This window comes from Lycorma delicatula, chromosome 8, assembly GCF_047948215.1.
Source record: "Lycorma delicatula isolate Av1 chromosome 8, ASM4794821v1, whole genome shotgun sequence".
Taxonomy (NCBI): Eukaryota; Metazoa; Arthropoda; class Insecta; order Hemiptera; family Fulgoridae; genus Lycorma; species Lycorma delicatula.
The window spans coordinates 93,764,922-93,788,797 of NC_134462.1; the positions used below are offsets into that span (position 1 = coordinate 93,764,922).

At 31.7% G+C, this 23,876-nt stretch overlaps 1 protein-coding gene across 4 annotated transcripts in view; it reads left to right on the forward strand.

The window, feature by feature from the left end:
* The window catches only part of LOC142329593 (uncharacterized), a 61,422-nt gene that overhangs the window by 9,197 nt on the left and 28,349 nt on the right, over window positions 1-23,876 (forward strand). For all 4 annotated transcript variants that reach the window (XM_075374301.1, XM_075374300.1, XM_075374303.1 and 1 more), the window contains exon 2: window positions 4,349-4,862. In XM_075374301.1, the coding sequence (XP_075230416.1) occupies window positions 4,418-4,862 (445 nt within the window). In that variant the 5' untranslated portion in view covers window positions 4,349-4,417. The remainder of the gene's footprint in view (window positions 1-4,348; window positions 4,863-23,876) is intronic.

Consider the following 23,876-nt stretch of genomic DNA (forward strand, 5'->3'; position numbering starts at 1 on the left):
CCAGACGGTGGATTTTTTCTTAAAAGACCTTCCATATTTGACTTTCAAAGGCAAGTCAGCCTTGGGTGGGAATAAATTCCCGAGTTACAACTCTGGATGTGATCCAGAGAGGTGATTCCGATTTAGTTCACCAGTAGAAATCTCCACGTTTCTAACTGGTTATCCAGTCGAACCAACGTGGAGGCGCAAACCGATTTTTTTTTGTTGAGATTTTAAGTATGGAGAAAGTTTAAATCGGTTCCGGAATCATTTCGTCCCAAAGAATAATTATAATAATAAAAATAATCATAATTATGTTATAAAGAATATAATAATAAGGGTTTGGGTTATTTCTCAATAAAAGGAGATTTGCTGGGGAATAGTGATTGTGATAATCTGCAATTTGGGGATATACAGGTGAATTCAGGTTACTTTACTGATACTTGTCTGATTTGATAAATAAACAAATGTTGTCCTTGTCAATAAAGAACAGTCTATTTTAGCTTATTGTTTTAATCTGAATAAGAATGAAGAAATAAATGTCAATAAAGTAAATTATAATGATAAATAAATTTTATGTAAAACTTTTAATAATAAAATTCACGATATCAAATATAAAAATTTTACTTACAAACCTGTTTTTGATAAAAAGTTAATGTACAATTTGAAAAATAAATTAAATAGCAATAATAGTATAATTTTAAAATTAGATAAATCAAACACACCTGTCACATGTATTCTGAAAAATATAAAAATTTGATGGAACAATGTTTAGTGGAAAATAATTTTAAAAAAATAAATGACCCCACCAAAAAATTTTTAAGAATAACTAAAAGTCTAATAACAAAATACCGAAATATTTTTAATTATGATAAAAGTTTAACATGTCACTCTATATTGTACCCTTTTGAACAAAGTGCACTTGTAGTAACTGGACTGCCAAAAATACATAAACCTGGTATACCTATGTTACCTTTAATTAATTTCACAGATCTTCTTATATCATCTCCAAAATAATAGATAAATATGTAGAATCAAAATGAATTTAGATTATAAATATAATATAAAGAATGGAAACAAACTTGTAAATAAATTAAAGGATTTAAAAATTGGGGATAACACCAGGATGGTTAGTTACGACATTAGTAACATGTACCCCCTAGTATATTCATAGATGAAACAACCAACATTATAAAAAATAAATTAATACAAAATCATGAAGAACTTTTATTTATTGATAATATTATTGTTATTATTAGAAATATTTACCATCAGAATTATTTTAAGTTTGATGATAAATGTTATACTCAAGAAAATACCTTACCAATGGGCTCTTCATTGTCGGCCATCATATCTGAGATTTTTTTACATAATTTTGATAGTAAAATTGTTTATAGCATTATTTATGTTCATGATAATTTACTTTGGGCTATGTATGTTGACGATATTTTTGTGGTCTATAATCTAGTTATATGTAATGAACATTTAATAATTTTGAACAAGTTAAATTCTTACCATTATGAATTGAAATTTATTTTTGAAACTGATAAAAATAGGAGAATAAATTACTTAGATGTTTGTATTGAAATAGATAATGGAATAAAAATAATCAATTTATAACTTCAGTATATAGGAAACCCACAACCAATGTAGGTATTCAAATCATCCGTGATCACACAAAATTAATACATATACAAACATTGTTATAAGAGCAATCAATTACACAAAGTATAATGGGAATAATAATAAATAAATAGATATTATAAAACAAATTGCTAAATATATTAGTAATAATACATATTTAATACCAGTAAGTTATACACAGAAAATTGACAATGTATATTTAAAATATGTATTTACTTATAAATTGTTGAAAACATAACAAGGGTTTATGATAAAAATTTATTTAAACCTGCGTACCAGACAAATAACCATTTAATAAAACATTTAAAAATAAAATACGTACTGCTTCATATGATTTACACAATTTGTGTGGTATTTATTAAATAAAGTGCAATGATTGTGACCATATTTAATAGGTAAAACCATTAGATCCTTAAAATTAGATTTGATGAACACTAGATATTATAAAAGTAGAAAAGTGGCTTTCTGTAATGTTTCTTATCATCTTATTATACACATTCAATATCCAATATTCATACAAATTTAGAAGTACTGGAAATTAAGAAATATAATATGAATACAAATAATATAGTTTTTGACATTTTAGAAAGATTTTGCTTTTATATATATAAAAGTAAATTTAATTTGATCAACCTACGTACAGAATATGAGGATGACACAATCATAAAAACTGCTGTAGATGGTAGCACTTGTTTTGACATAATTCATAATATTTCAACTTTGTGCAATCACAAATCTTTGACTAGCTAGTCTACATGGATTCCTATTTTATTTTCAGTATTAATTTTAATTTTGGTCTTTAATTTAATTTTTTTATTAATGACTTCATATTTTATATATATGCGATTTTTAATTTACAATTAAAAATTTTGAATATAAAAAAAAAATTAGTTTTGTGTTTTGATTTAATTGGAAAAGGATATTTTAACAATTTTAAATCAAAATTTTAATTTTAGTGTGTAATTTGCAATGAAAGATTTGAAAAATTATTGAGCAACTGATGATGCAAGGTACTCGTGAAAGCCCTCTTGCTTGAATTATGAAATAAGGTAGGTGTCATCTTATTTTATTAATTCTGTACTTGGGTTGATCGGATTTAATATAATTCGTGTATTTCAGAGGAATATGATTCCCGAAAGGATCAATTTTAGAAAAATAATTGTAAATACCAACTAGGAAAGATTCAGATTTTACAAATTACATATTAAACTTAATATTATAATACATGTTATTATTTATCGGATTAATATAATTTGTATAGTGTAGAGGAATATGATTCCCGAAAGGATTGATTTTAGAAAAATAATATATATATATATATATATATATATATATATATATATATATATATATATGTGTATGTGAGCATGCTTGCACAGTGTTATCAGAAAGATTAGAATAATAGATTTTTATCAAGTTCCAAATGAGGTAACTCGTATGGTAATGTACATGCGTAAAGGCATGTGCCCCTTCATGAGTGTTTTGTTTTTGAAAATTTTGGAAGTAGATAAAAATGATTGTGGAGGAATTATTACATATATATTTAGTTCATTAAAAAATTATTTTTTTCAATTAAATAAAGAATATTTCATTAGAAAGTATGTTCGTTTCATTAATAAAAACAGCAAATGGAGAACAAATATATATTGTTTAATATGAGGAAAATGTGCAATGTGAAAAAAACATGAACTGTAATAGCTAAACTGAAAAATAAAAAGATATTTGTTGTTTTGCTTGTATTTGTTAGCTAATAAAATATTTTCAGTTTAAAAAGTTGCAAAACATTGTTTGTATATAACAGCGCATGTCTGCTACTGATAATTATGGATGATTCTTATTGAGACAAGAAGTTTATGTCTTTGTGAGTGTGTGTGTGTGTGTGTTTATGTATGTATATTAATAAACATGTCAAATGTGTTGCAAACAATAATACCAACAAAACCCACCGATAAACTAATTAACAGCCAGCTCAGTGGGAACTTACCAATTTGCATAACAGTGTTTTTCAAATCCATCACATCATCATTATTTAAATACAATCAATCAATTATTTGAATACTATCTCAGGTAATTAACGACCTTCATTAAAGTTAACGTGAACAACTAGTTTATTACAAACTAGTTCAAAATGTTTCAACTACTTCGCTGCCCAAGATAGCATTTAGATAACTGATGAGAAATCAATATGAAAGCCACTTTTTGGATAAATTACTAAATTTTCAGTGAACATGCTGTTAATTCGTATATTTATGAGTGGCTTTTGTTGGAAGTTTTATGTAATATATGTCATATCCAGTAACATAAATGGATTAATATATAGGATGTCCCAAGAAGAAGAAAGAAACTTTCAGGACATGTTCTATGGGTGAAAATAATGAAAAAAGTTCATATAAACATAGGTCTGGAAATGCTTTGTTTTTTTAGTTATGGCTAACAAAAGATTTTGCACAGATTTCAGCTCTTCTAATAATAATAAATCCCTGTAATTTTTGGAGCCCAAATTAAGGATTTGTGATTTATTATGAAATTTGAGATGGAAAATGGGATAAAACAGCTCCCAGAATTGTAGCTCTAGTAGTTTTTAGGATTCCAACGTAAAACACAAAATTTAGTCTCAAAAAAATGTCATTGTCGAAACTTTCTTCAAGGGACACCTGTATAATAACTTATGTCAAAGTTAAACTGGTTTTTTTGTAATATATTTCTATTTTTCTTCTTTTTTCAGAAAGGGGAACCGTGCAAACACGTAATAGTGTAAACAGTGTTTTAATTAGACATTTTGTACAAAATCAAAATGGAAACAATGTATATAAAAGACATACGGCCAGATTCCAAAAATATAAATATAACTTTCATTGTTTTAGAAGTGGGACATCCAGTCTTGTTAAAAGAAAATCGAGAAGTACGTACATTAAAAGTAGCTGATGCAACTGCTTGTATTAATATGTCGGTTTGGGATGAACCTGGAAAGCTATTAGCTCCAGGAGATATAGTTAGGTTAACAAAAGGATACGCTGCTATATGGCGGAATTGTTTAACATTATATTCTGGTAAATCAGGTGATTTAGATAAAATAGGTGAATTCTGTATGGTGTTCAATGAACAGTTAAATATGAGTGAACCGAATTTGAACATTATTCAAAATCAGCAGCCTGCTTCAGTCCAAAATAATGGTAATGGAGGTAGAAGAGCATTATCTTCTGGTCCTGGACCAACACCTTCTACTCAGCCAGGTGGAGGTAAGAATACTTCTAGCAGGTTTTCAAATGAGTCACCTTCACAACCACCACCGCCACCACCACAAGTGTCAGGAAATAAACCACAAACAAAACCTAGCCAGAGAGGTGGTAGAGGGGGTCATAAAAATACTATTCGTTCCGATAGACGATGATTAATAAAATTAATTTTTATTTCATTAGGGATTTTTATTCAATATTACAGGTAAAATATAAGTTCACATTCTATGTAATCAGTGCACTGTATTTCACTGTTAAATTATGTTCCCTTTAAATGATTATAACTAGTTAATACTCAATGTGTATTATGAAACAATGTTATTTATAATGTTTATGTAAACATTGTTGGTAGGATTCCATTTTTGCGTCAGGACTCTGTAGGTAAATGTAATAAGTTATTGCTTTATTTGTGTGTAACTTAATATTTTGTGGTTGAATTTTATTACAGTAAGTCCTTAAACATTTTATTCTATTGTTTGACTTGCTGGTTTATGTTAATTAGTTTTGTTACATAATTTTTAATGTCCTTTATAAGAAAAAAAATTTCACACTTTTCGAAACTAATTATATATCTGTAGCACATAGTTTTATTTTTATGAAATAAATTCACACATCATTATTATTATTGTATTGTACAATATAGAAATATTTATTCATGTGCTACATTTGATGAACAATTTTATGTTCGTAAAGATTTTGTGGGCGCTCTTTTAATTTTGTTGTTAAAACAATGTATTTATTATACAATTCATTATTTTATTTCATGGTTCATAGTCTGACCTACATCAAAGCAGTAGAACTGGCATTCTTCTATTGGTTGTGCAGGTGTCTTGAAGTTATAACAAAGAACACCACACAAGAATCTATCTTTCTTACCTTTTAAAGTGAGTATAAGTAAGTCAATTTAAACTGATGAATAAGCTGAATTACATGCAATATTCATACTTCAGTTTTCTGTTATTTTGTTTTCATCGTCATAATTAATTATTCAGTTACAAAACTACTGTAAGAATTTTACATATATTATCCATACAATATTTAAAATATATAAATTTTTTAATATATTGTGAGAATTTAGTTAAATAATTTAGTTTGGTTTTATTCTTTGAAAATTAACTGAATATTAAAAAATATTTTATGGACTATTAAAGAATTCTTAAAAGATAAAAAATGCAGGTTGATTTTAAAAGCAATGTGATTTATCTCTTATCTATTATTAAGCATTTATCTCTATTATTATTAAGCAGATAGTTATCTATCATTTATCCATGTAGTCATTTAATTTTATTTCCTCTTCAGTCTTTGATATTGCTTTACAGAATAAAAATATCAAGTGCTTGCTATATTATTTTATATTTCTTTTAATACTGTAGGGTTTAATGGAATGTTATAATATTATTTGCATAAAAGTATAATTAATATAAATATCTTAAAATATATCATTTTATTTTTGGAAACCATATTAGAATTACTAATTCTATTTTGTTTTGTATTAAAAAAGTTAAACAATTTGTAAAAAAAAAGTACGTTGACAGTGTACATAAAGTAGTTTTGTTAACTAATATAGTTATCAGTTTTTTGTTTATAAATGGAAAAGACAGGTCACTTTTTCAGTTTTTATTTGTAGATGTTATTTCTTTCCCTGTGTATTGTATTTACATTTTATTTTAGTTTCCTAATGACAGACATAGATATTAATGAATGATATTTCATAATTGAACAAAATTATGGGTTAGAAATACATAGTACACTTGAGAAATATTATATGATTATAAATCAGTGCAATTATTAATTAATTATTATTAATTTTATGTGACAGAGGTCTGTAACTGGAAATTTCAATGTATTACTTATATTCTATAAGTAACAATTATAGTTTACTTCTTAGTTAAAACATATTTTAATTAATTTTTCTTTTTATAAGGTGTAGTCTAAGTTTATACCATTTGTTTACTGCAGTTATTAAATTTATTTCAGTTTTTATTAGGTGTTAACTAATAGTGTTGTAGATAATACATTATTCTAATTTGTAAATATGTTTATCTTGTGTAATAGATTTATAGTACCATATGTATGGTAGTACGTGATGTTTAAAGCTTTAAAAGAGTAATTAATTATAAATATGTGATAAGGTTTAATATTATAAATTTAATGACTTTTTAATTCTCTTCACAAATTAATGTTAAAAATATATTTTATAAAGTTTTTTTTTTAAATTTAATATTAATTATGTATAGTTCTGCCACATAGTAATTCTCATATTTTTTTATGAATATACAGTGGTCATTATTTTTACATAGCCCTATTAATTTTTTCTGTTCTTTGTGGGGAATCTACAGGGAATTTTTGACCTAGAAGAAATTAAATGATGAAATCCTTTTCAGAGTTATTTGTTTCTTAAGCAGAGAGGAAAGTTACTGATATTTATGAACACAATTTTGATAAAAAAATTTAAACTGAGAAAAATTGTATTCAGTTTTTGCCAATATTAGTTGTTTTTTTTTTTTTCAAAAAAGCAACAATACAAAAAGAAAGTTCTTAAAATTCTTACCATATACAATTTGAAGTTTTATAGCATAAAAAAATCTTTTTAAATACTCTTACAGTCAGATTTGCAATTTTTTATTAGAAAAATGACCATTACTTTTTAATGTTATGATGTACGTCGAGGATGATAAAAGTAAACTGTAATGACTGTAATGCTCTTGATTTGTATCATTAGATGTTCTCTGACAAATGCCTTGATATGAGGATAATTTTATAATCTAAAAATGTGTAGTCCTAATGATATTCTTAAAGTAGAACAGAATGTAAATAAAAAACCCATAGGTGTTTTTTGGGATCTGATATGTATAGTCTTTAGTATATTCTAAGGACTATATTATATAATTTGAAGTTGTTTATACTCCACAGAACGCCCATGAGACATTAAGAGGTTCTGTCTGTTACATACCTGGAATTGCTGATAGTACTTGCTAGTACCATGTGAATTTTACACAGTTATTAAATTAAAACTGCTAATTAATGTAATAGTGTCTTTTTATAAATAATAGGTAATGTAAACACGTTTAGGTATTGGTAATACTTGTTTAGGTACAATTAACAGGCTTGTTAAATTATATTCGTGTGGTGAACAAATCAAAACCAAAAATTTAAAGAAATTAAATTTAAATGATAAAAATTGTTAAAATTTTATCAAATTATAATTTACATATCCATTTAAGCAATATCAAATATTGTTAAGAACCTAGGAGTAAAAGGTTCATCTATTCATCTTTTAAACTGCAATTAAAAAGATGCAGATCTATAAATCGCCCAGATACTGTGGTATATTAGTGAATTTTTTGGATGTCGTGAATATTCCTTGTAAACAGAATGTAGGATATAAAGAGACATCTTGCTTGTCCTGTTACTTCAAAACATCCTGCAACATTTTAGAGTATCTTGAATATCCCAGGGTGCGTATGGAATGAGCTTTTGATGTCCCAGGGACATATGTTATTTAGATGTTTATGAATCCCTTTACAATCTGATGTTTCTAAAATGCATCTGGGAGTTTTTGTGAAGTTAAATTAATTGGCAGTAACCAAAACCATATCTTGAAAAATAGTTTTTTGTAGACCACCTGAGATAAAAAAATGTTGGACCAGTTTCACTCCATGCTGTTGACATTTATAAGTTGAAATAGAAATGACCATTGAAGTCAATGCAGTTTAATAAAAAAAAAAAAAATTATGATGAATTATTAGAGCTTATTTTTTATATTTGGACATTTATCTGAAATTAATTTTCAAATACAAAATTGCAAAATGCTGACCTTACCTACAATAGTTTTTAAGGTAGCTGTACTTTATTCAGAGTCAGTGTTAATAGTTTTAGAGAAGTTTCATAGTTTCTTTAGGACACCTCCTTGATCTTATCTTGAAACTGATTTTATCTATCATTAATTCTGTCTAGGTTCAAGCAAATTATACATTTGTTGCATTAGATTTTGAGATCTAACAATGAAAAGTAAAACTTTGTTTTAGTGATAATTGTAATATTAATAAGACTGTAAAGTATTTATTGCTAATCTTAGTATTATTTTTTTTGTTTATACATAACATTAATTTTCATTTGAAAGTATTGAAAAATTTGTGAGTAACTTTATTATTATCAGATTATATGTTATGATATATGTAAAACTTGTATTAACATTCCTTACACTACTTTATAAAACTAATAATGATATTTACATTTTAGCTTTACTGTCAAATAATTATTCATTTCTTCCTGAAAATGCTGCTGCATTCATAATTTGAATTAAAATAACTCCATGATTTTTTTTTTATATGAATGTTCTCCAGAGTCCAAAATGACATCCTTTTAAGACATGTTTCAATTTTGGGAAAGGGAAAAGTCACAAGGACTCAAATCAGGTTGAGGAACCGTAGGAATGCGTTTTTAGGTCAAAGATTCCATAATGGAAATGGCCGTGTGACACGTGGCATTGTCATAATGAAGCATCCACTTGTCTGCTATGTCTGGTCTCACGCGAATCACTCTTTTCCTGAGCCTTTCAAGGACACCTTTGTAAAACACTTGGTTGACAGTTTGTCCTGGAGGAACAAATTCTTTATGCACGATACCCCTACTGTCAAAAAATCTAATCAGCATGGTTTTGATCTTTGATTTGCTCATTCGACATTTTTTCAGTTGAAGAGATGACTGAGTGTGCCACGCGTCACTTTTCCGCTTTGTTTCAGGATCATATTCAGATATCCAGGATCATCACCTGTGATCATACGATTGAAGAATTCTTGGTCATTGTCAATCCTCTCAGAAGATCAACGCACACATTTCTTCGATTGTCCTTCTGTTCTTTTGTGAGCTTTTTCAGCACCAATTTCGCACAAATCTTTCTCATGTCCAAATTGTCTGTCAAAATTTGATGTACGGTGAAAGTGTTTAAATTTAATTGTTCACTCATCCTTATTGTTAAACGACAGTCTGATCTCACAAGAACTCTCACACGCTAAACATTTTCGTCAGATTTTGAAGTTGAAGGTCTCCCTGAGCAAGGTTGATCGTCAACATGTTCTCAGTCTTCCAAAAATGATTTGTGCCAGCAGAAAACTTGTGCTGTTGATAAGCAATGTTCCCCATAGACCTGTTTCAATTTTTCAAAGGTCACACTCGCAGATTGCCCAAGTTTAACACAAAACTTGATTGCACAACGTTGCTCTAAATTTTGATACTCCATTTTCGTAACACACAACAAAAACATAACTTCACCGATGGCGCTGTCAAAAATAATGTTGGCTGAATGGAGTTGAAACTCGTACTGAGCATGTGGAAGGGATGAACAAACCGGTGTAGCACAGACCGGTAGACACAGTGTTGCCAATCTCATTACTTTTCTCACACACCTTGTATGATATTCACCAGATCCGCCTCATCTGTTATGAAGAGTTCTCAAATGGTTCTTAGCATTTTTCCACAAGTTGGAAGGGGAAGGGGCACACCAAATCTTTTCATCAACATTCTGTACCCCCCCCCCCCATGGGCTGTCATTTAATTGCTGAACCAAGTTCTTCCAGGCTGCACGCTTAGCAGTCTTAATCGCTGCACACAGAGAGTTTCTAGCCCTTTTATATGCATTTTCTAGTTCTTTCATTGCTTCTGGTCTACGCCTTCTCAATCTCTGAAATTTACGTCAAGCCACAAGTGTAGCTCTCCACAAGTCTGCAATTCCACTAGACACCAATAAACTTTCTTATGTCTGGGATTGGGCTGCAGTCTCAATTTGTTGCTTTCTTCCTTTAAGCTAATGAAGAATTCTTCCAGGGTCCAGTCATGTCTGAACTTCAGCTTGGTGCTCACAGCTTCTGAAAAGGCTGCGATTTGTATTTCTGTCGGCTTCCAGTTCTGTCATTTGATCCTACGTGTCGATTCTCCAATAGAAATATTAAATTGGATTGTGAGATAATCACTGGAGAAGTCTTCTGCAAGCACCCTCCGGAAGTCCAGTCTTGGCGAAAGCCATCCCTCTGCCAAGAAAGGTTTTAATAGCAGGTGTGTTTAGTGTAACCATGTCAAGCACACCCAGTATCATCGCCAATCTATTCCTACATTGGATCAACCTCATCCCACTTAGCTCGATGCATTCGGCATTGAAATCACCTGCCAGAACCAATTGGCGTCTTGTCACTCTTATTACCTCCTCCTAATCTGCCAAATATTCCTCAAAACAAGTTCTCTTGCAATTGGGCAAAATATATCCACTAATTAGCAAGCATGACGACAAAACCTCTTCCGGTCTTGATATTCAAAATTGCGAAGCAATCTGAGACCATTCATATTGTGGTGTCCCCATCCTCATCCATGTGCTAGCCACCACTGACAATTGATCTTTGATTTGGTTCAGCTAGAAGAATAAAGTTGGCGTCCTCTCTAACCGCTGACATCCACACCAAATCATGGGCAGTCAATCTGCAATTCACATTTAACTGGATGCACTTCATGATCTATGCTGTTTGCATTCCCAGCCTCTGGTCCAGTGTCCTCTTTCTCCACAGCCCAGAAATTTGCTGCATTCATCACAGTCTCTTATTTGATGTCCCTCGCCACTGCAATTATAACACAGTCTCGGACAGTTCGGCCCAGAACATTCAGTCGCTCAGTACCTGAAGTTCCAACACCTGTAGCATTTAACCTTGTTGTGTTTCAACCCTGCAGGCATACCATCCAATCTGTATTCGCCCCTTACTCGCCAGTATCTTAGCGCAGCTAGCTGGGGGGAGAAAGACCGTCGCTCTCTGCATCTGTAAGCTGGTCTTAAAGACGCCACGTGAACTGGAGTGTCATTTCCAATTTCTCTCTTGACTGCAGAGTCTATTTCTTCAGCTGTTGCATCAATGTCAAGTCCTTTCATGTGGAAAATCACCCTTCGTGAACCATGAGTGTGTTCATTCACTATAACATTTTCTACTTGGGACCCAAGCCGTTTCACAAGATACTCTTTTATTTGAGGACTCTCACTCTAATTTCCATGGTGTAAGCGCATCCTTTCCTGTCTGACAAGACATCATCTGCAATATCTTCGCCTATGTTGCCCTTGACCTGCTTTAAAAAGTCAGCATAACTGACTCCTGCTTTCCACCACTGATGTCGCTGGTCCTTGAATAATTTTCTTACCAGATTCTCTGTGTTAGGTATAAGGGCCATTGCATATTAGATTGATCGTTCTTCCTTGCCCGATACTAGTACCTTATGAAACTTTTCCCTTGTGCCATCACTAGGGGCAAAGAACGATAAACAAGTGTTTTCCGCATAACTCAGTTTATAGACCGCCTTCACCGTCTGGGATACCATCTTATTGCTCTCATCCATCACAATTACAAAAACAGTAACTTGTCTTCATCCTCATCTTCCGGATAGAATATTGTAGTGTTGCGTAAGTATTTGAGAACTGTTCCTCTTGGTATGTTTGAAATTATCTCCAGTCTCCACCCAATTCCAGGCGCTAGTCTTTGAATAGTACCCATGTGAGGGCTTTTTCTACCTTGATCCTTCGGTGCAATAAAAACCTGAGCGATGTCTTTATTTGTGGTTGATGAGCCTCTTGTAATGTTCACCTTTTTATAGCGCTCCCTTAGCCAACATGATTCTTTGATTTCTTCCAACCCTTGGATGACACCCTTAGATAGAATTTTCTCGATTTCTTAACTCTTCCCCTTGAATTTAACCTCTTTCTCAGATAAGCCCTCATATTCAGTCTGCATCTCAATGGTCTTCATCAATTTTGGGTGTGATTTCTTATACAGTGTTTTCACCACCAGATCAGTGTCTAGTGCCTTCTCCAGGATTACATCTGCATGTGTTTTGATTTCTTTTTTGGTATTAGGATTTCTTCTGATGAGTTCCAGCAAATGATAGATCTCCTCCATAAGGTGGTCCATGTCGGTACCCTCCGTTGCATCACCTTCGCTGCTTTCTCCTAACACCTTGATTTTTCTCTTCAGAACTCGCCCAGCATCCTTTACAATTTTCTCCATGCCAACTTGGCTTCCTTCTATGCCTGGGTATGTGGTGGTGAAAATACCCAGCAGGCTGGCCCAGTGCACCGGTCTGATGTCCATTCTACCCTCCGGTGAACAAGCAAGGCTCCTCTGCGGCTGGAAAACCTCTTCCATTTTCTTCCTGAACCAGGATGGTCTGTTCTAATTATAAAACTGGGGTAGATACCATAGTATATTTAACTGTATATAGCATGGTAGTTAATGCTATCAAGCTAACAACAGTTGATTCTTGTCTATTAAAGCTACTACTAAAGCTATTTAAGCTACTACTGTAGCTTATTGTCCATCAGACAATAACAAAAACAATAGAAATTAATAAAATTAATTTCCAATAGCGCTTATCAGTCTGAGTTATGATAGTCCACTATCCACAATTGATAACAGTTGTAAGTAACAGTACTAGCTACTAAAGATAAAAACAATTCCCCGAGCAGTAAAGAAGTCAACCTTCTAACACACTACCACCCCACTAACGTGCTACTGTAATTTAATACTGTTATCAAGATTCTACTTCCTCTAACCATACATCCTAACTAATTTCCTTTTCTTTTATGTATTTTGTGCACAAATGTTCTTTCTTCTTTAATCCTGTATATTAGTTGCTCATTCCTTTTCATTTCCATCCTTCTCCGTATCTACATCTCAAAAGTCTCAATCCAGTCTGTCTGTTTCTTCCCCATAATCCATGCTTCAGTTACATATAAGACATTCCATACAGAAAAAAATGTTACTTTTAATTGGTTGTTGAAAATAAACCAGATGCTGTAGCAACACTGTACATATGTAAGTACATTAGCTATTAGCAATTTAAAATTTTGTTTCACATCCATTATATTCATTGCTGGTAAATCAATAGTCGATAAAATATGCAACTTGTCATTGTTCCTTTTATGTGCTGTATGTCATGGTATTTATTTTGCAAACAGAAAAATACATTGCCCCCAACATTCATTGATAAATGTGTTGCATCCATAATATAATAATAAGTGGTTGCATTATGAGATTGATATTGGTGCTAGAAAGTTGGAGAAAGAGAAACACATTGATAAAATATTGTTTCACAAGATCGTTAATTTTCAAATGATTATAATCAATTACTGTGGTTTATTCTATTTCATTACAATGGACCATATAAGAAAATTTTCTGTTCCACTAAATATGGATTTTTTATTGTTTTTATAAAATTTGTGTAATGGTTGTAATTAGAAGTTAATGTTTGCCAATATGAAGTTATGGTTTGCTACCTAATGCTTAGAAACCATTGAGAAATTCACGAATGGAGTTAATAATTGAATGGTGAACCAGTATTTGAAATTTATTAATGAGGATTTACAAAAGTTGGTATCATATACTGATAAATTCTTAACTGAAAATATTGACTGGAGAAATAATGTATATTTGTAAATAATTTATATGTATATGTAATAAAATCATTTTATATATTTTTGTTTTCTTTTAACATGGAAGTTAGAAGAAAATTTTTGAATATTTTTTGTATTTTAAATCTGTAAAACAGCAAACTTGAAAGATGGTGTATTGGGTTAATGATGATTTTTCTTAACATTTAACATCATCTTCCATTTATTTTAATTAATTTCCCTTACTTTTTTTAAAGATTTTACTGCTTATTACGTATTGTTTGCCTAATATTACAGTTCAGCTATTTGATGTAACCAGTCTCAAATTAATATTTATGAGATTATATTCTTAATTAGTTGTTTACCTATGCATTGTTACGTATGTGAATTCAAACCCTAATAGAGAATTATGTATGAAACTAGATACTACAATATTATCGATGACAACCATGAATAATAATAATAATTTCCCATATCCAGTCGTAGCTGTATGCATTGTTTTATAAGGGTTGATTTTCACTATACACACACATATTCTACCTTGATAGCCAGCTTTTTGTTCTTACGAAAAAAAGCTTTGCTTTATGTAAATCATGCAGTAGTTGATTTATTGTTTTTAATACTTTCACTGAATGCATATCAGGAATAAAAATATATATCTGTTTAAGAAGAGTGGTAGAGTTGTATTTTTAAAATGATATTATATGTTAATTTGATTTTTTTTAGTCTGTAGCTTTTTACTTTGCAGTTTATAAATTACATTTTTCTTTAAATCCTTTAAAAACTTTGATAAAAAAATGTTTGTATATATTCTTTAAATTTTGCTAAAGTGTTATCAATTTAATTTTTTTTTTTTTTAATTTTACTTTCAGTTGGTTACAGCTACAGAAATAATTTTAAATTTACTTAATGTCAAAAAAGAAAGTTATATGTGAATTTATTCTTAACCATGTTTTACGCTGTTTCATTACAATGGACCAAATAAGAAAAATTTCTGTTCCAATAAATATGGATTTTGTACTGTTTTAATAGTTATAATTAGAAATCAAATGAATAAAATAATATTATCAGACTTTTAAAGTTTTTTTTTTTTTTTATGAATAAGATTTTTCACAAAACAGTTCATAATGATTACAGTTTTATAAAAGAGAGAAAAACTTTTTCTTGATTTTTTTTTTTTTTGTTAAGAAATTGAACTATTATCAAGGAATTATTGTATTGATGGTTCCAGAAACTTATGGAAAGAACTCTTCCAATTGAATGTTAATTATGTTACATTTCAATCCATGTAACATTTTGAGTGTTACACCATAAAACACTTAAAAAGTGTTCGCAAAATAGTTTCTTATTTACACTCTATTAGAACTACTACATTGAATTCAACATAAATATGAATTAATCAGAGATTGATTTATTTAATTCATCATATATTATAATTATAATCAAATTACAGCCGAGCAGTAATAGCAAGGGGCTTGCGGAGGGGAATAGATGCATAGCTGCGGAGGTACACAACAAATGCAGGGAAGATACATAACAGACAGGAATACATAACAATCAGCTGATTTGGAAGCCGAGAGTTCCAGCGTTCAAGTCCTAGTAAAGCCAGTTATTTTTACATGGATTTGAATGCTAGATCGTGGATACCGGTGTTCTTTGGTGGTTGGGTTTCAATTAACCACACATCTCAGGATTGGTCGAACTGAGAATGTACAAGACCACACTTCATTTACACTCATACATATCATCCTCTGAAGTATTATCTAAAAACGGTAGTTACCGGAGGCTAAACAGGAAAAAGAAAGTAAAGGAATACATAACAAGACTAAAATAGTACATGTATATTGTATAACATACAATAATCGGTATAATAACCTATGTAAAAAATAATTAAACGTAACATTATTTAATTTAATTAATGTAACTCTTCAATACTGTTAATTTTACTATCTGAATCATCATCTCTGAATTCACTGTTACTGTTACTATCAGTATAGTTTTCGCAATCATTTGCTGTGTTCACTATAATTTCCTGTACTTCTTCACAGATTGTACATGCTGGCATTTTTGCATCAAATCATCTTTATTAATTGCTCTTATTTTATCTTGCACTAATTTTAAACAATCATCCGATTTGAAAGTCGCATTTTTATCAGCAACATAATTCTTTACATTAGCCCAAATCATCTCAATCGAATTGTGATCTGGACAATATAGTGAAGGCCATAACACACTGTGACCCTTTTCAGCAAGTAAAGAATCTATTTTATATATTTTAAATCTTGATTTACTGACTGAAATGTATTTACATAGCTTGGGTTTTTTATTGTTTTATGTTTTTATAGTTTTTCATTGAGTGATATATTTTTTTCAGTAAGTCATTCAATCAATTCAGATTTCTTGGAGGTTGATTTTGGTGCACCAATCAACTTCAGATTGCGATAAGGTGCGCGTCAATGACAAACAAGACAATGATACACAGAATGTTGTGGTAATTTTTTATGAGTTGATTTGTAAACCATTTTCCTTAATTTATATAATTTATACTAACATAGTAATCACCATGTTTTTGTCCAGATTTGAAGATCAATAACGTGTCTTTTACAAACTGTTTTCTCTGTTTGTGAACGATAATTGCTCTTTGACCTTTAGAAATCGAAGCAATTAACCCAGATGTTTCATCAAAATTGTTTGTCCAACAATATGGCCTTGCATGTGTGTGTATGTTGAATGCACATACGTTTTGAACATGGAAATGACATGTCATGCTTCAGATCTGTATTTTTTCTAATGCCTGTAGACGTAGTATTTATTTCTCCCAAATATAATTTTTCTCTATTCCATCTGAACCCTAATCGGCTAATAATTTTCCACAAAGCCCATTTTCCACTCGTAAAGTCTATTTTGTTTTTTACCACTTAATAAACTTTTTATAGTAGATCATTGACCTTGTGAAACATGAAATTTATTTATCGTTTGTCTAATAATACATTTGTCAAAGTTAGCAATTTCTGTTTTCAGTTTATTTCGCAAACGTTTTTTGTTTGGAGAACAAAATCCACTATCTGATGCTGCATTTTTTTTACTTTCTTCAGTTATTCACTGATACTACAGCGAGAAACAGCAGTTGCTTCGGCAACCCTTAACTTCTTTGTTAACTATGGACCTTGTGCGGCTTCTTTTTTCGTTAAAGAATTGAAAATGACTTTATGACATGTAAAACTTTATGATCACAAATTTTCTTTGGAATTTTCATAACAACAAATGTAAAACTTCTAACGATAAAAACACGTCCAGAATCATACAACCAATAAATAAAAATATTTTATCATAAAATATAAATGAATGTGTAAAAACTTATTCTCTTAATAATTTTTACATAAGTACATACGATGATTTCAATAATAACGACTGCGCTTAGTGTTTTTTATACTATACAGAATATATTATTTTGTTTTTGTTTTTTTTTTTGTTGAACTGATGACTTGCATACACATTCAATTTTAACAAACCAACAATTTATTGGAAGGAAGTAAGACCAAGCTCGGTGATTAATACATTTAAACTATTTCAATTGTTCGTAGCTGGCAGTGAGAGCCTTGAAATTGTTTATAAAAAACATTAATGGATGCAAACTGATGCTTACAAAAAATTTATGTTCAAAACAGTTTGTACATTTTCGATAACCTACCAAATGAATGAATTTATTTTAGAAGTTTTATAATACAGTTTAAAAAAATTTTAAAACTTGACAGCACATTACGCATGTAGATTTATCGACCCATTAGTTTGGCACAAAAGACTACTAGCATTCAACAAACATTTGGCACAGTACTAGGCCGGCTGAAAACATTGTAAGTTTAACATAGATGATATTTATAACCAAAAATACATACAATGCTATTTAATTAAAACTAGTTTAGCATCCCAATTAATATTATTATTTTAAAGTACTTTAAATAGTTTTTTTTTCTACTCACTTTATTGCTGTAGCTCACAAATTCCGAAGTTGTCATCAGTAGATTCTAAAGAGCTCATGTCCGATTCTGAATTCACATTTACCACAAAATTGTCGATGTGTATATGATATTAATGTTCATCTTCAATGTATTTTTTTTTTTTTATGTTGACTGCTCCACTCAGCTTCAGACACTTAATGAAATTCCTCTTCAGCTAACTTAAGAACATCCAACTTATTAAACAGTTGTATTTCTTATAGCTACTTGACTCCAAATCATTTCAATAGCGCTTAAGTGAGAGTGATACGGTGGCAACCGTAAAACAGTGTGACTATAATTTTCGAAAGTATCATCTATTAGAGATTTTTTTATTTTGTATGTGTAATTTTACACTATTACATAATTCAGTCTTCGTCACAGCAGGAGAACAGTTAATTCATTGTTCGACTAACCATTCTATCATACTGCCTTTTAAAGAGTTAGAATTTGGCTGCTTTTTGTAGCAGAACGTTGTGATACAATGCTTATCTAGTACAATGGCCAACCATGGTGGCAAGTTGGAAATACACTTCTTCAGTAACCATTTTGTGTACTTGTAAAAACTCTTATATTAGTGTTTTAATATCTTACAAAAATAGTAATAATACTCTTAGATTTAGTCATCAAAACAGTTGTTAACTAAATAAATCTGAGAAAGAACGTTCCAGCAGTGGTGTTTTAACACCAAGAAATTTTACATCTGAATTGATAAACATTCCATAACAAGGGAAAAAGGGGAGGGAGAGAAAAATACACTATAGGCACTTACTTGAACAGATATCTCCCAACAAAGAATGTGGACACTGATAACCTGAGTAATGACTGACAGCAATGTCTTTATACCCTAATTGTTTTTAGTTTTTTTTGTTTATTAGTAACTGAATGGATAATTCACTTACATTAAGTTTTTTGTATATGCTCAAAACTGCTCTTAAAAGAAATGGGTATAAATACATTTATTATTAAGTTATTAATATACTATAAATATATTTTTTTTTCTTTTGTCTTCAGTCATTTGACTGGTTTAATGTAGCTCTCAAGATTCCCTATCTAATGCTAGTCATTTCATTTCGGTATACCCCCTATATCCTACATCCATAACAATTTGTTTAACATATAACAAATATTGCCTGCCTGCACAATTTTTCCCTTCTACCTGTCCCTCCAATATTAAAGCGACTCTTCCAGGATGCCTTAATATGTAGCCTATAAGTTTGTCTCTTCTTTTAACTATATTTATCTAAATGCTGCTTTCTTCATCAATTTGCCGCAACACTTCTTTATTTGTCACATTATCCACCCATCTGATTTTTAACATTCTCCTATAGCACCACATTTCAAAATCTTCTAATCTTTCCTTCTCAGATACTCCGATCGTCCAAGTTTCAGTTCCATATAAAGCCACATCCCAAACATATACTTTCAAAAATGTATTTCTGATGTTTAAATTAATTTTTCATGTAAACAAATTATATTTCTGACTGAAGGCTCATTTTGCCTGTGCTATTCGGCATTTTATATCGCTCCTGCTTCGTTCATCTTTAGAAGTAATTCTACTTCCCAAATAACAAAATTCTTCTACCTCCGTAATCTTTTCTCTTCCTATTTTCACATTCAGTGGTCCATTTACATTATTTCTATTACATTCCATTACTTTCGTTTTGTTCTTGTTTATTTTCATGTGGTAGTTCTTGCATAGGACTTCATCCATGCTGTTCACTGTTTTTTCTATATCTTTTTTAATCTAGGCTAGAATTACGATATCATCAGCAAATCGTAGCATCTTTATCTTTTCACCTTGTACTGTTATTCCGGATCTAGATTGTTCTTTAACATCATTAACTGCTAGTTCTATGTAGATTAAAAAGTCGGGGTTAGGGAACGAACATCCTTGTCAGATTAATTTTTTATTATGGCTTCTTTTTTGTGTTCTTCAATTATTACTGTTGTTGTTTGGTTCCTGGAAATGTTAGCAATTGTTCTTAATCTCTGTACTTGAATCCTAATTTTTTTAAAATGCTGAACATTTTATTCCAGTCTATGTTATTGAATGCCCAGGTTTGTAAATGCAAAGTTGCAGTATGTTGGTTTGTTTGTTATCTTCCTTCTACTATTAATCTGAGTGCTAAAATTGCTTCCCTTGTCCCTATACTTTCCTGAAACCAAATTGGTCTTCTCCTAACACTTCTTCCAGTCTCCTCTCATTTCTTCTGCACAGAATTCTAGTTAAGATTTTTTATGCATGACTAGTTAAGCTAATTGTTCTGTATTCTTCACATTTATCTGCTCCGGCTTTCTTTGGTATCATGACTATAGCACTCTTTTTGAAGTCTGACGAACTTCCTCCTTTTCGTAAATATTACACACCAGTTTGTATAATCTATCTATCACTTCCTCACCTGCACTGCGCAGTAATTCTGCTTGTATTCCGTCTATTCCAGGAGCCTTTCTGCCATTCAAATCTTTTAATGCTCTCTTAAATCCAGATCTCTGTATTGTTTGTTCCCTTTCATCCAATTTGCCTTCTTCTATAACAACATTTTCTAATTCATTTCCACTGTATAACTGTTCAATATATTCCACCCACCTATCGGTATTTCCTTTCAAATTATATAAATCTGTGTACCACCTTTGTTAAACACATTATTAGATTTTAACTTATTTACCACAAAATTTTCTTTAACTTTCCTGTATGCTCCATCTATTTTGCCAATGATCATTTCTCTTTCCACTTTTGAACACTTTTCATTAATCCACTCTTCTTTCACTAGTTTGCACTTCCTGTTTATAGTATTTCTTAATTGTCGATAGTTCCTTTTACTTACTTTATCATTAGCATTCTTATATTTTCTACGTTCATCCATCAGCTGCAATATATCCTCTGAAATCCAAGGTTTTCTACCAGTTCTCTTGGTTCTGCCTAAGTTCGCTTCTGCTGATTTAAGAATTTCCTTTTTAACATTCTCCCATTCTTCTTCTACATTTTCTACTTTACTCAGACCTCTTGCAATGTCTTCCCACTGAACCTCACTAATTTCTACTACATCTACATTTAATCTATTCATTTCCTTTAAATTGTCTAACCTACCAATCTTTTTTAGACTTCTAACATTCCATGCTCCGACTCGTAGAATGTTATTTTTTAATTTTCTGATGACCCCTTCTGTAGTAGCCCCCACCTGGAGATCCAAACAGAGGACTAGTTTACCTCCAGAATATTCAACCAAGGAAGGCACCTCTATTTTTTTTTCATAAAAAATGCAGAGAACTACATTTTCTTGGAAAAAAAACAGCTGTAGTTTTCCTCTCAGCTGCGCAGTACTCAGAAGATTGAGTGATGTTGATATAGCCATTTAAATCCTCCTGAACTACACCCTTAACAACTACTGAAATAGTTGCTGCCCTCTTTCAGGAATCATTCCTTTTTCTGGTTCTCAACAGATACCACTTCAATATGGTTGCACCTTCGGTCCATCACTGAGCACTCAAGCCCCCTCACCATCTGCAAGGTCTCATTATTCATAGAGGGAGAAAATATATAGCAAGTGAATTTATATATCAATAACTTACTTGTAAAAATTAGATTGTGATTTTTTATTTGAGATTAATTCTCCCTCTAGATCTGCCTAAGCATCTTATTGTATATCAAAACCATTCTTTTTATTAGGTTTAAAAACATATTTCCAAGTTTGGAATTTTGAATAATACATCTAAACATCTTGGCATTATTTCCTTATTTTTTGATGTACCATTCATTGTATAAGGTTACTTTGTATGCTTTTTTCCCCTAACCATACAGGTTGGTCCTGCTTTTCTAAAGCATTGCACAATGTGCGTGGGTGCCATGGCCTCTAACCCTCCGAGACCCCACACACAGGAGTCATTCACCCAAAAGGGCCGGGACTCAGTCCTTTATTGCCATGCCTCTAACTGAGGCCCCTCAAGGAAGGCAGCAGCCAGGTCATGGTTTTTTGTTCCCAAGCATAGGGGTCCTCGGTCTCTCATCAACTGCAGTCCATCCAGGCAAGCCCAAACGAGCTACAGTTTCCTGAGCAGGGCTAACCTCAAAGTTCCTACCTGTTTCTATGTTGTATCCCATTCATGTGTGTCTTGTTCTTTTATTCTAAGTATCCTGGTCACAAGAGTTACAACAAAGTTCCACTCTTGTCTTCCTGTGAGCATAAACAGTACGTCCATTCTAGCATAAGTCCCATCAGACAAAGACTCCATCAAATTCTGTCCCACCCATAGCAAATATAGACAGTATGTTTTACAGTGTCTTGCTCACCACAGTATCTGCATGATGCTGAGTCTCTTCTTCTGAACCAACCGGTGGAGGTAGACCTCAAACTTACCATTTTTGGTGAGCAGCTGGGAAGGTTACCTTACCAAAACATCGCTGAACCTAGTAATCCAACCTACATATGAGTCTTTTTGTCCAGCCTCCTGTCCTTGAATTCTCCCATTCACTTTGCCACTCTTCTATTAGTCACTTTGGTCTCTGACTTGGGAATGCCATTAAATATCCTCCACAACTTAGTGGCCCTCAATTTAACTGGCAGAATGACAGCTACCACTTCCACAGCACTTCGTGAGACTGTTTTATAGGAAGATGTAACACCTATAGCAATAGGTTTAATGTTTTTCCTCTTATCAAAGGCAGCAACCCACACTGGCATGGCATAGATGACAATAGTCGTCACCACAGTCATTATTAGTCTCCTTTTAGACGACCTTGGGCCCCAGTGGTTACTCATCAGCCTGTTCAGTTTAGTGATCACCTTCTTGGCTCGCTCAGTTACATAACCCAGGTGTGCATTAAAAAGCCAGTTCTCCAGTTGAACATCCAGGTACTTCTCACACCTCATCGCAGGAACAAGAGTGTCAACAGTCCTGATAAGCTTCTAGTTTTTCTCCTGCCAGTGAATGCAACCACTGAAGACTTGTCTGAAGCTAGTCTCAGGCCTCTTCCATCCAACCACTGATCAATCTTATCAATTGCGACCACCACTGTTTCCTCAACCTCCTGCTCTGTGTGGCCTGCAACCAGGAGGGCCAGGTCATCCGCATATGCTGTTAATTCAACATCGCCATTGTGCTCTATGTTCAATATTCTGTCAAATGCCAAGGACCAACCCCTGCTGCACTCCCTTAAAAACAAGCTGATCTCTGTATCACCATCTTCTGTACTGATGAAAGCTTTTCTTTCATGCAGGTAATTATTTATTATACATCACTGATACATGCTTATGTTCCTCTCAGTAAGCAATTCGTTAACTACCAACCATGGTAGGCTTCCAAAAGCATTCCTAATGTCCAGGAGGACCATAAGCGGAATCCTCCTATGACGCGAGAAACCAGTAGCTTTATCTCTCTCAATTGATGACATGATTCAGTGCATCAACAGTGGACCCCCCCCCACAAATCCAAACTGTCTAGGGGAGAGTCCACCACTCACCTCAACCTCCAACCACAGTCTGGCCTCTCGTATTTTTAACCTATACTGTATTTCTTTAAAATTTACATCACAATTAAGTTCTGGTGATTTAACTTTTATTATATATGGTTTAATAACAGTGATACAAGATAACTCACTATCAT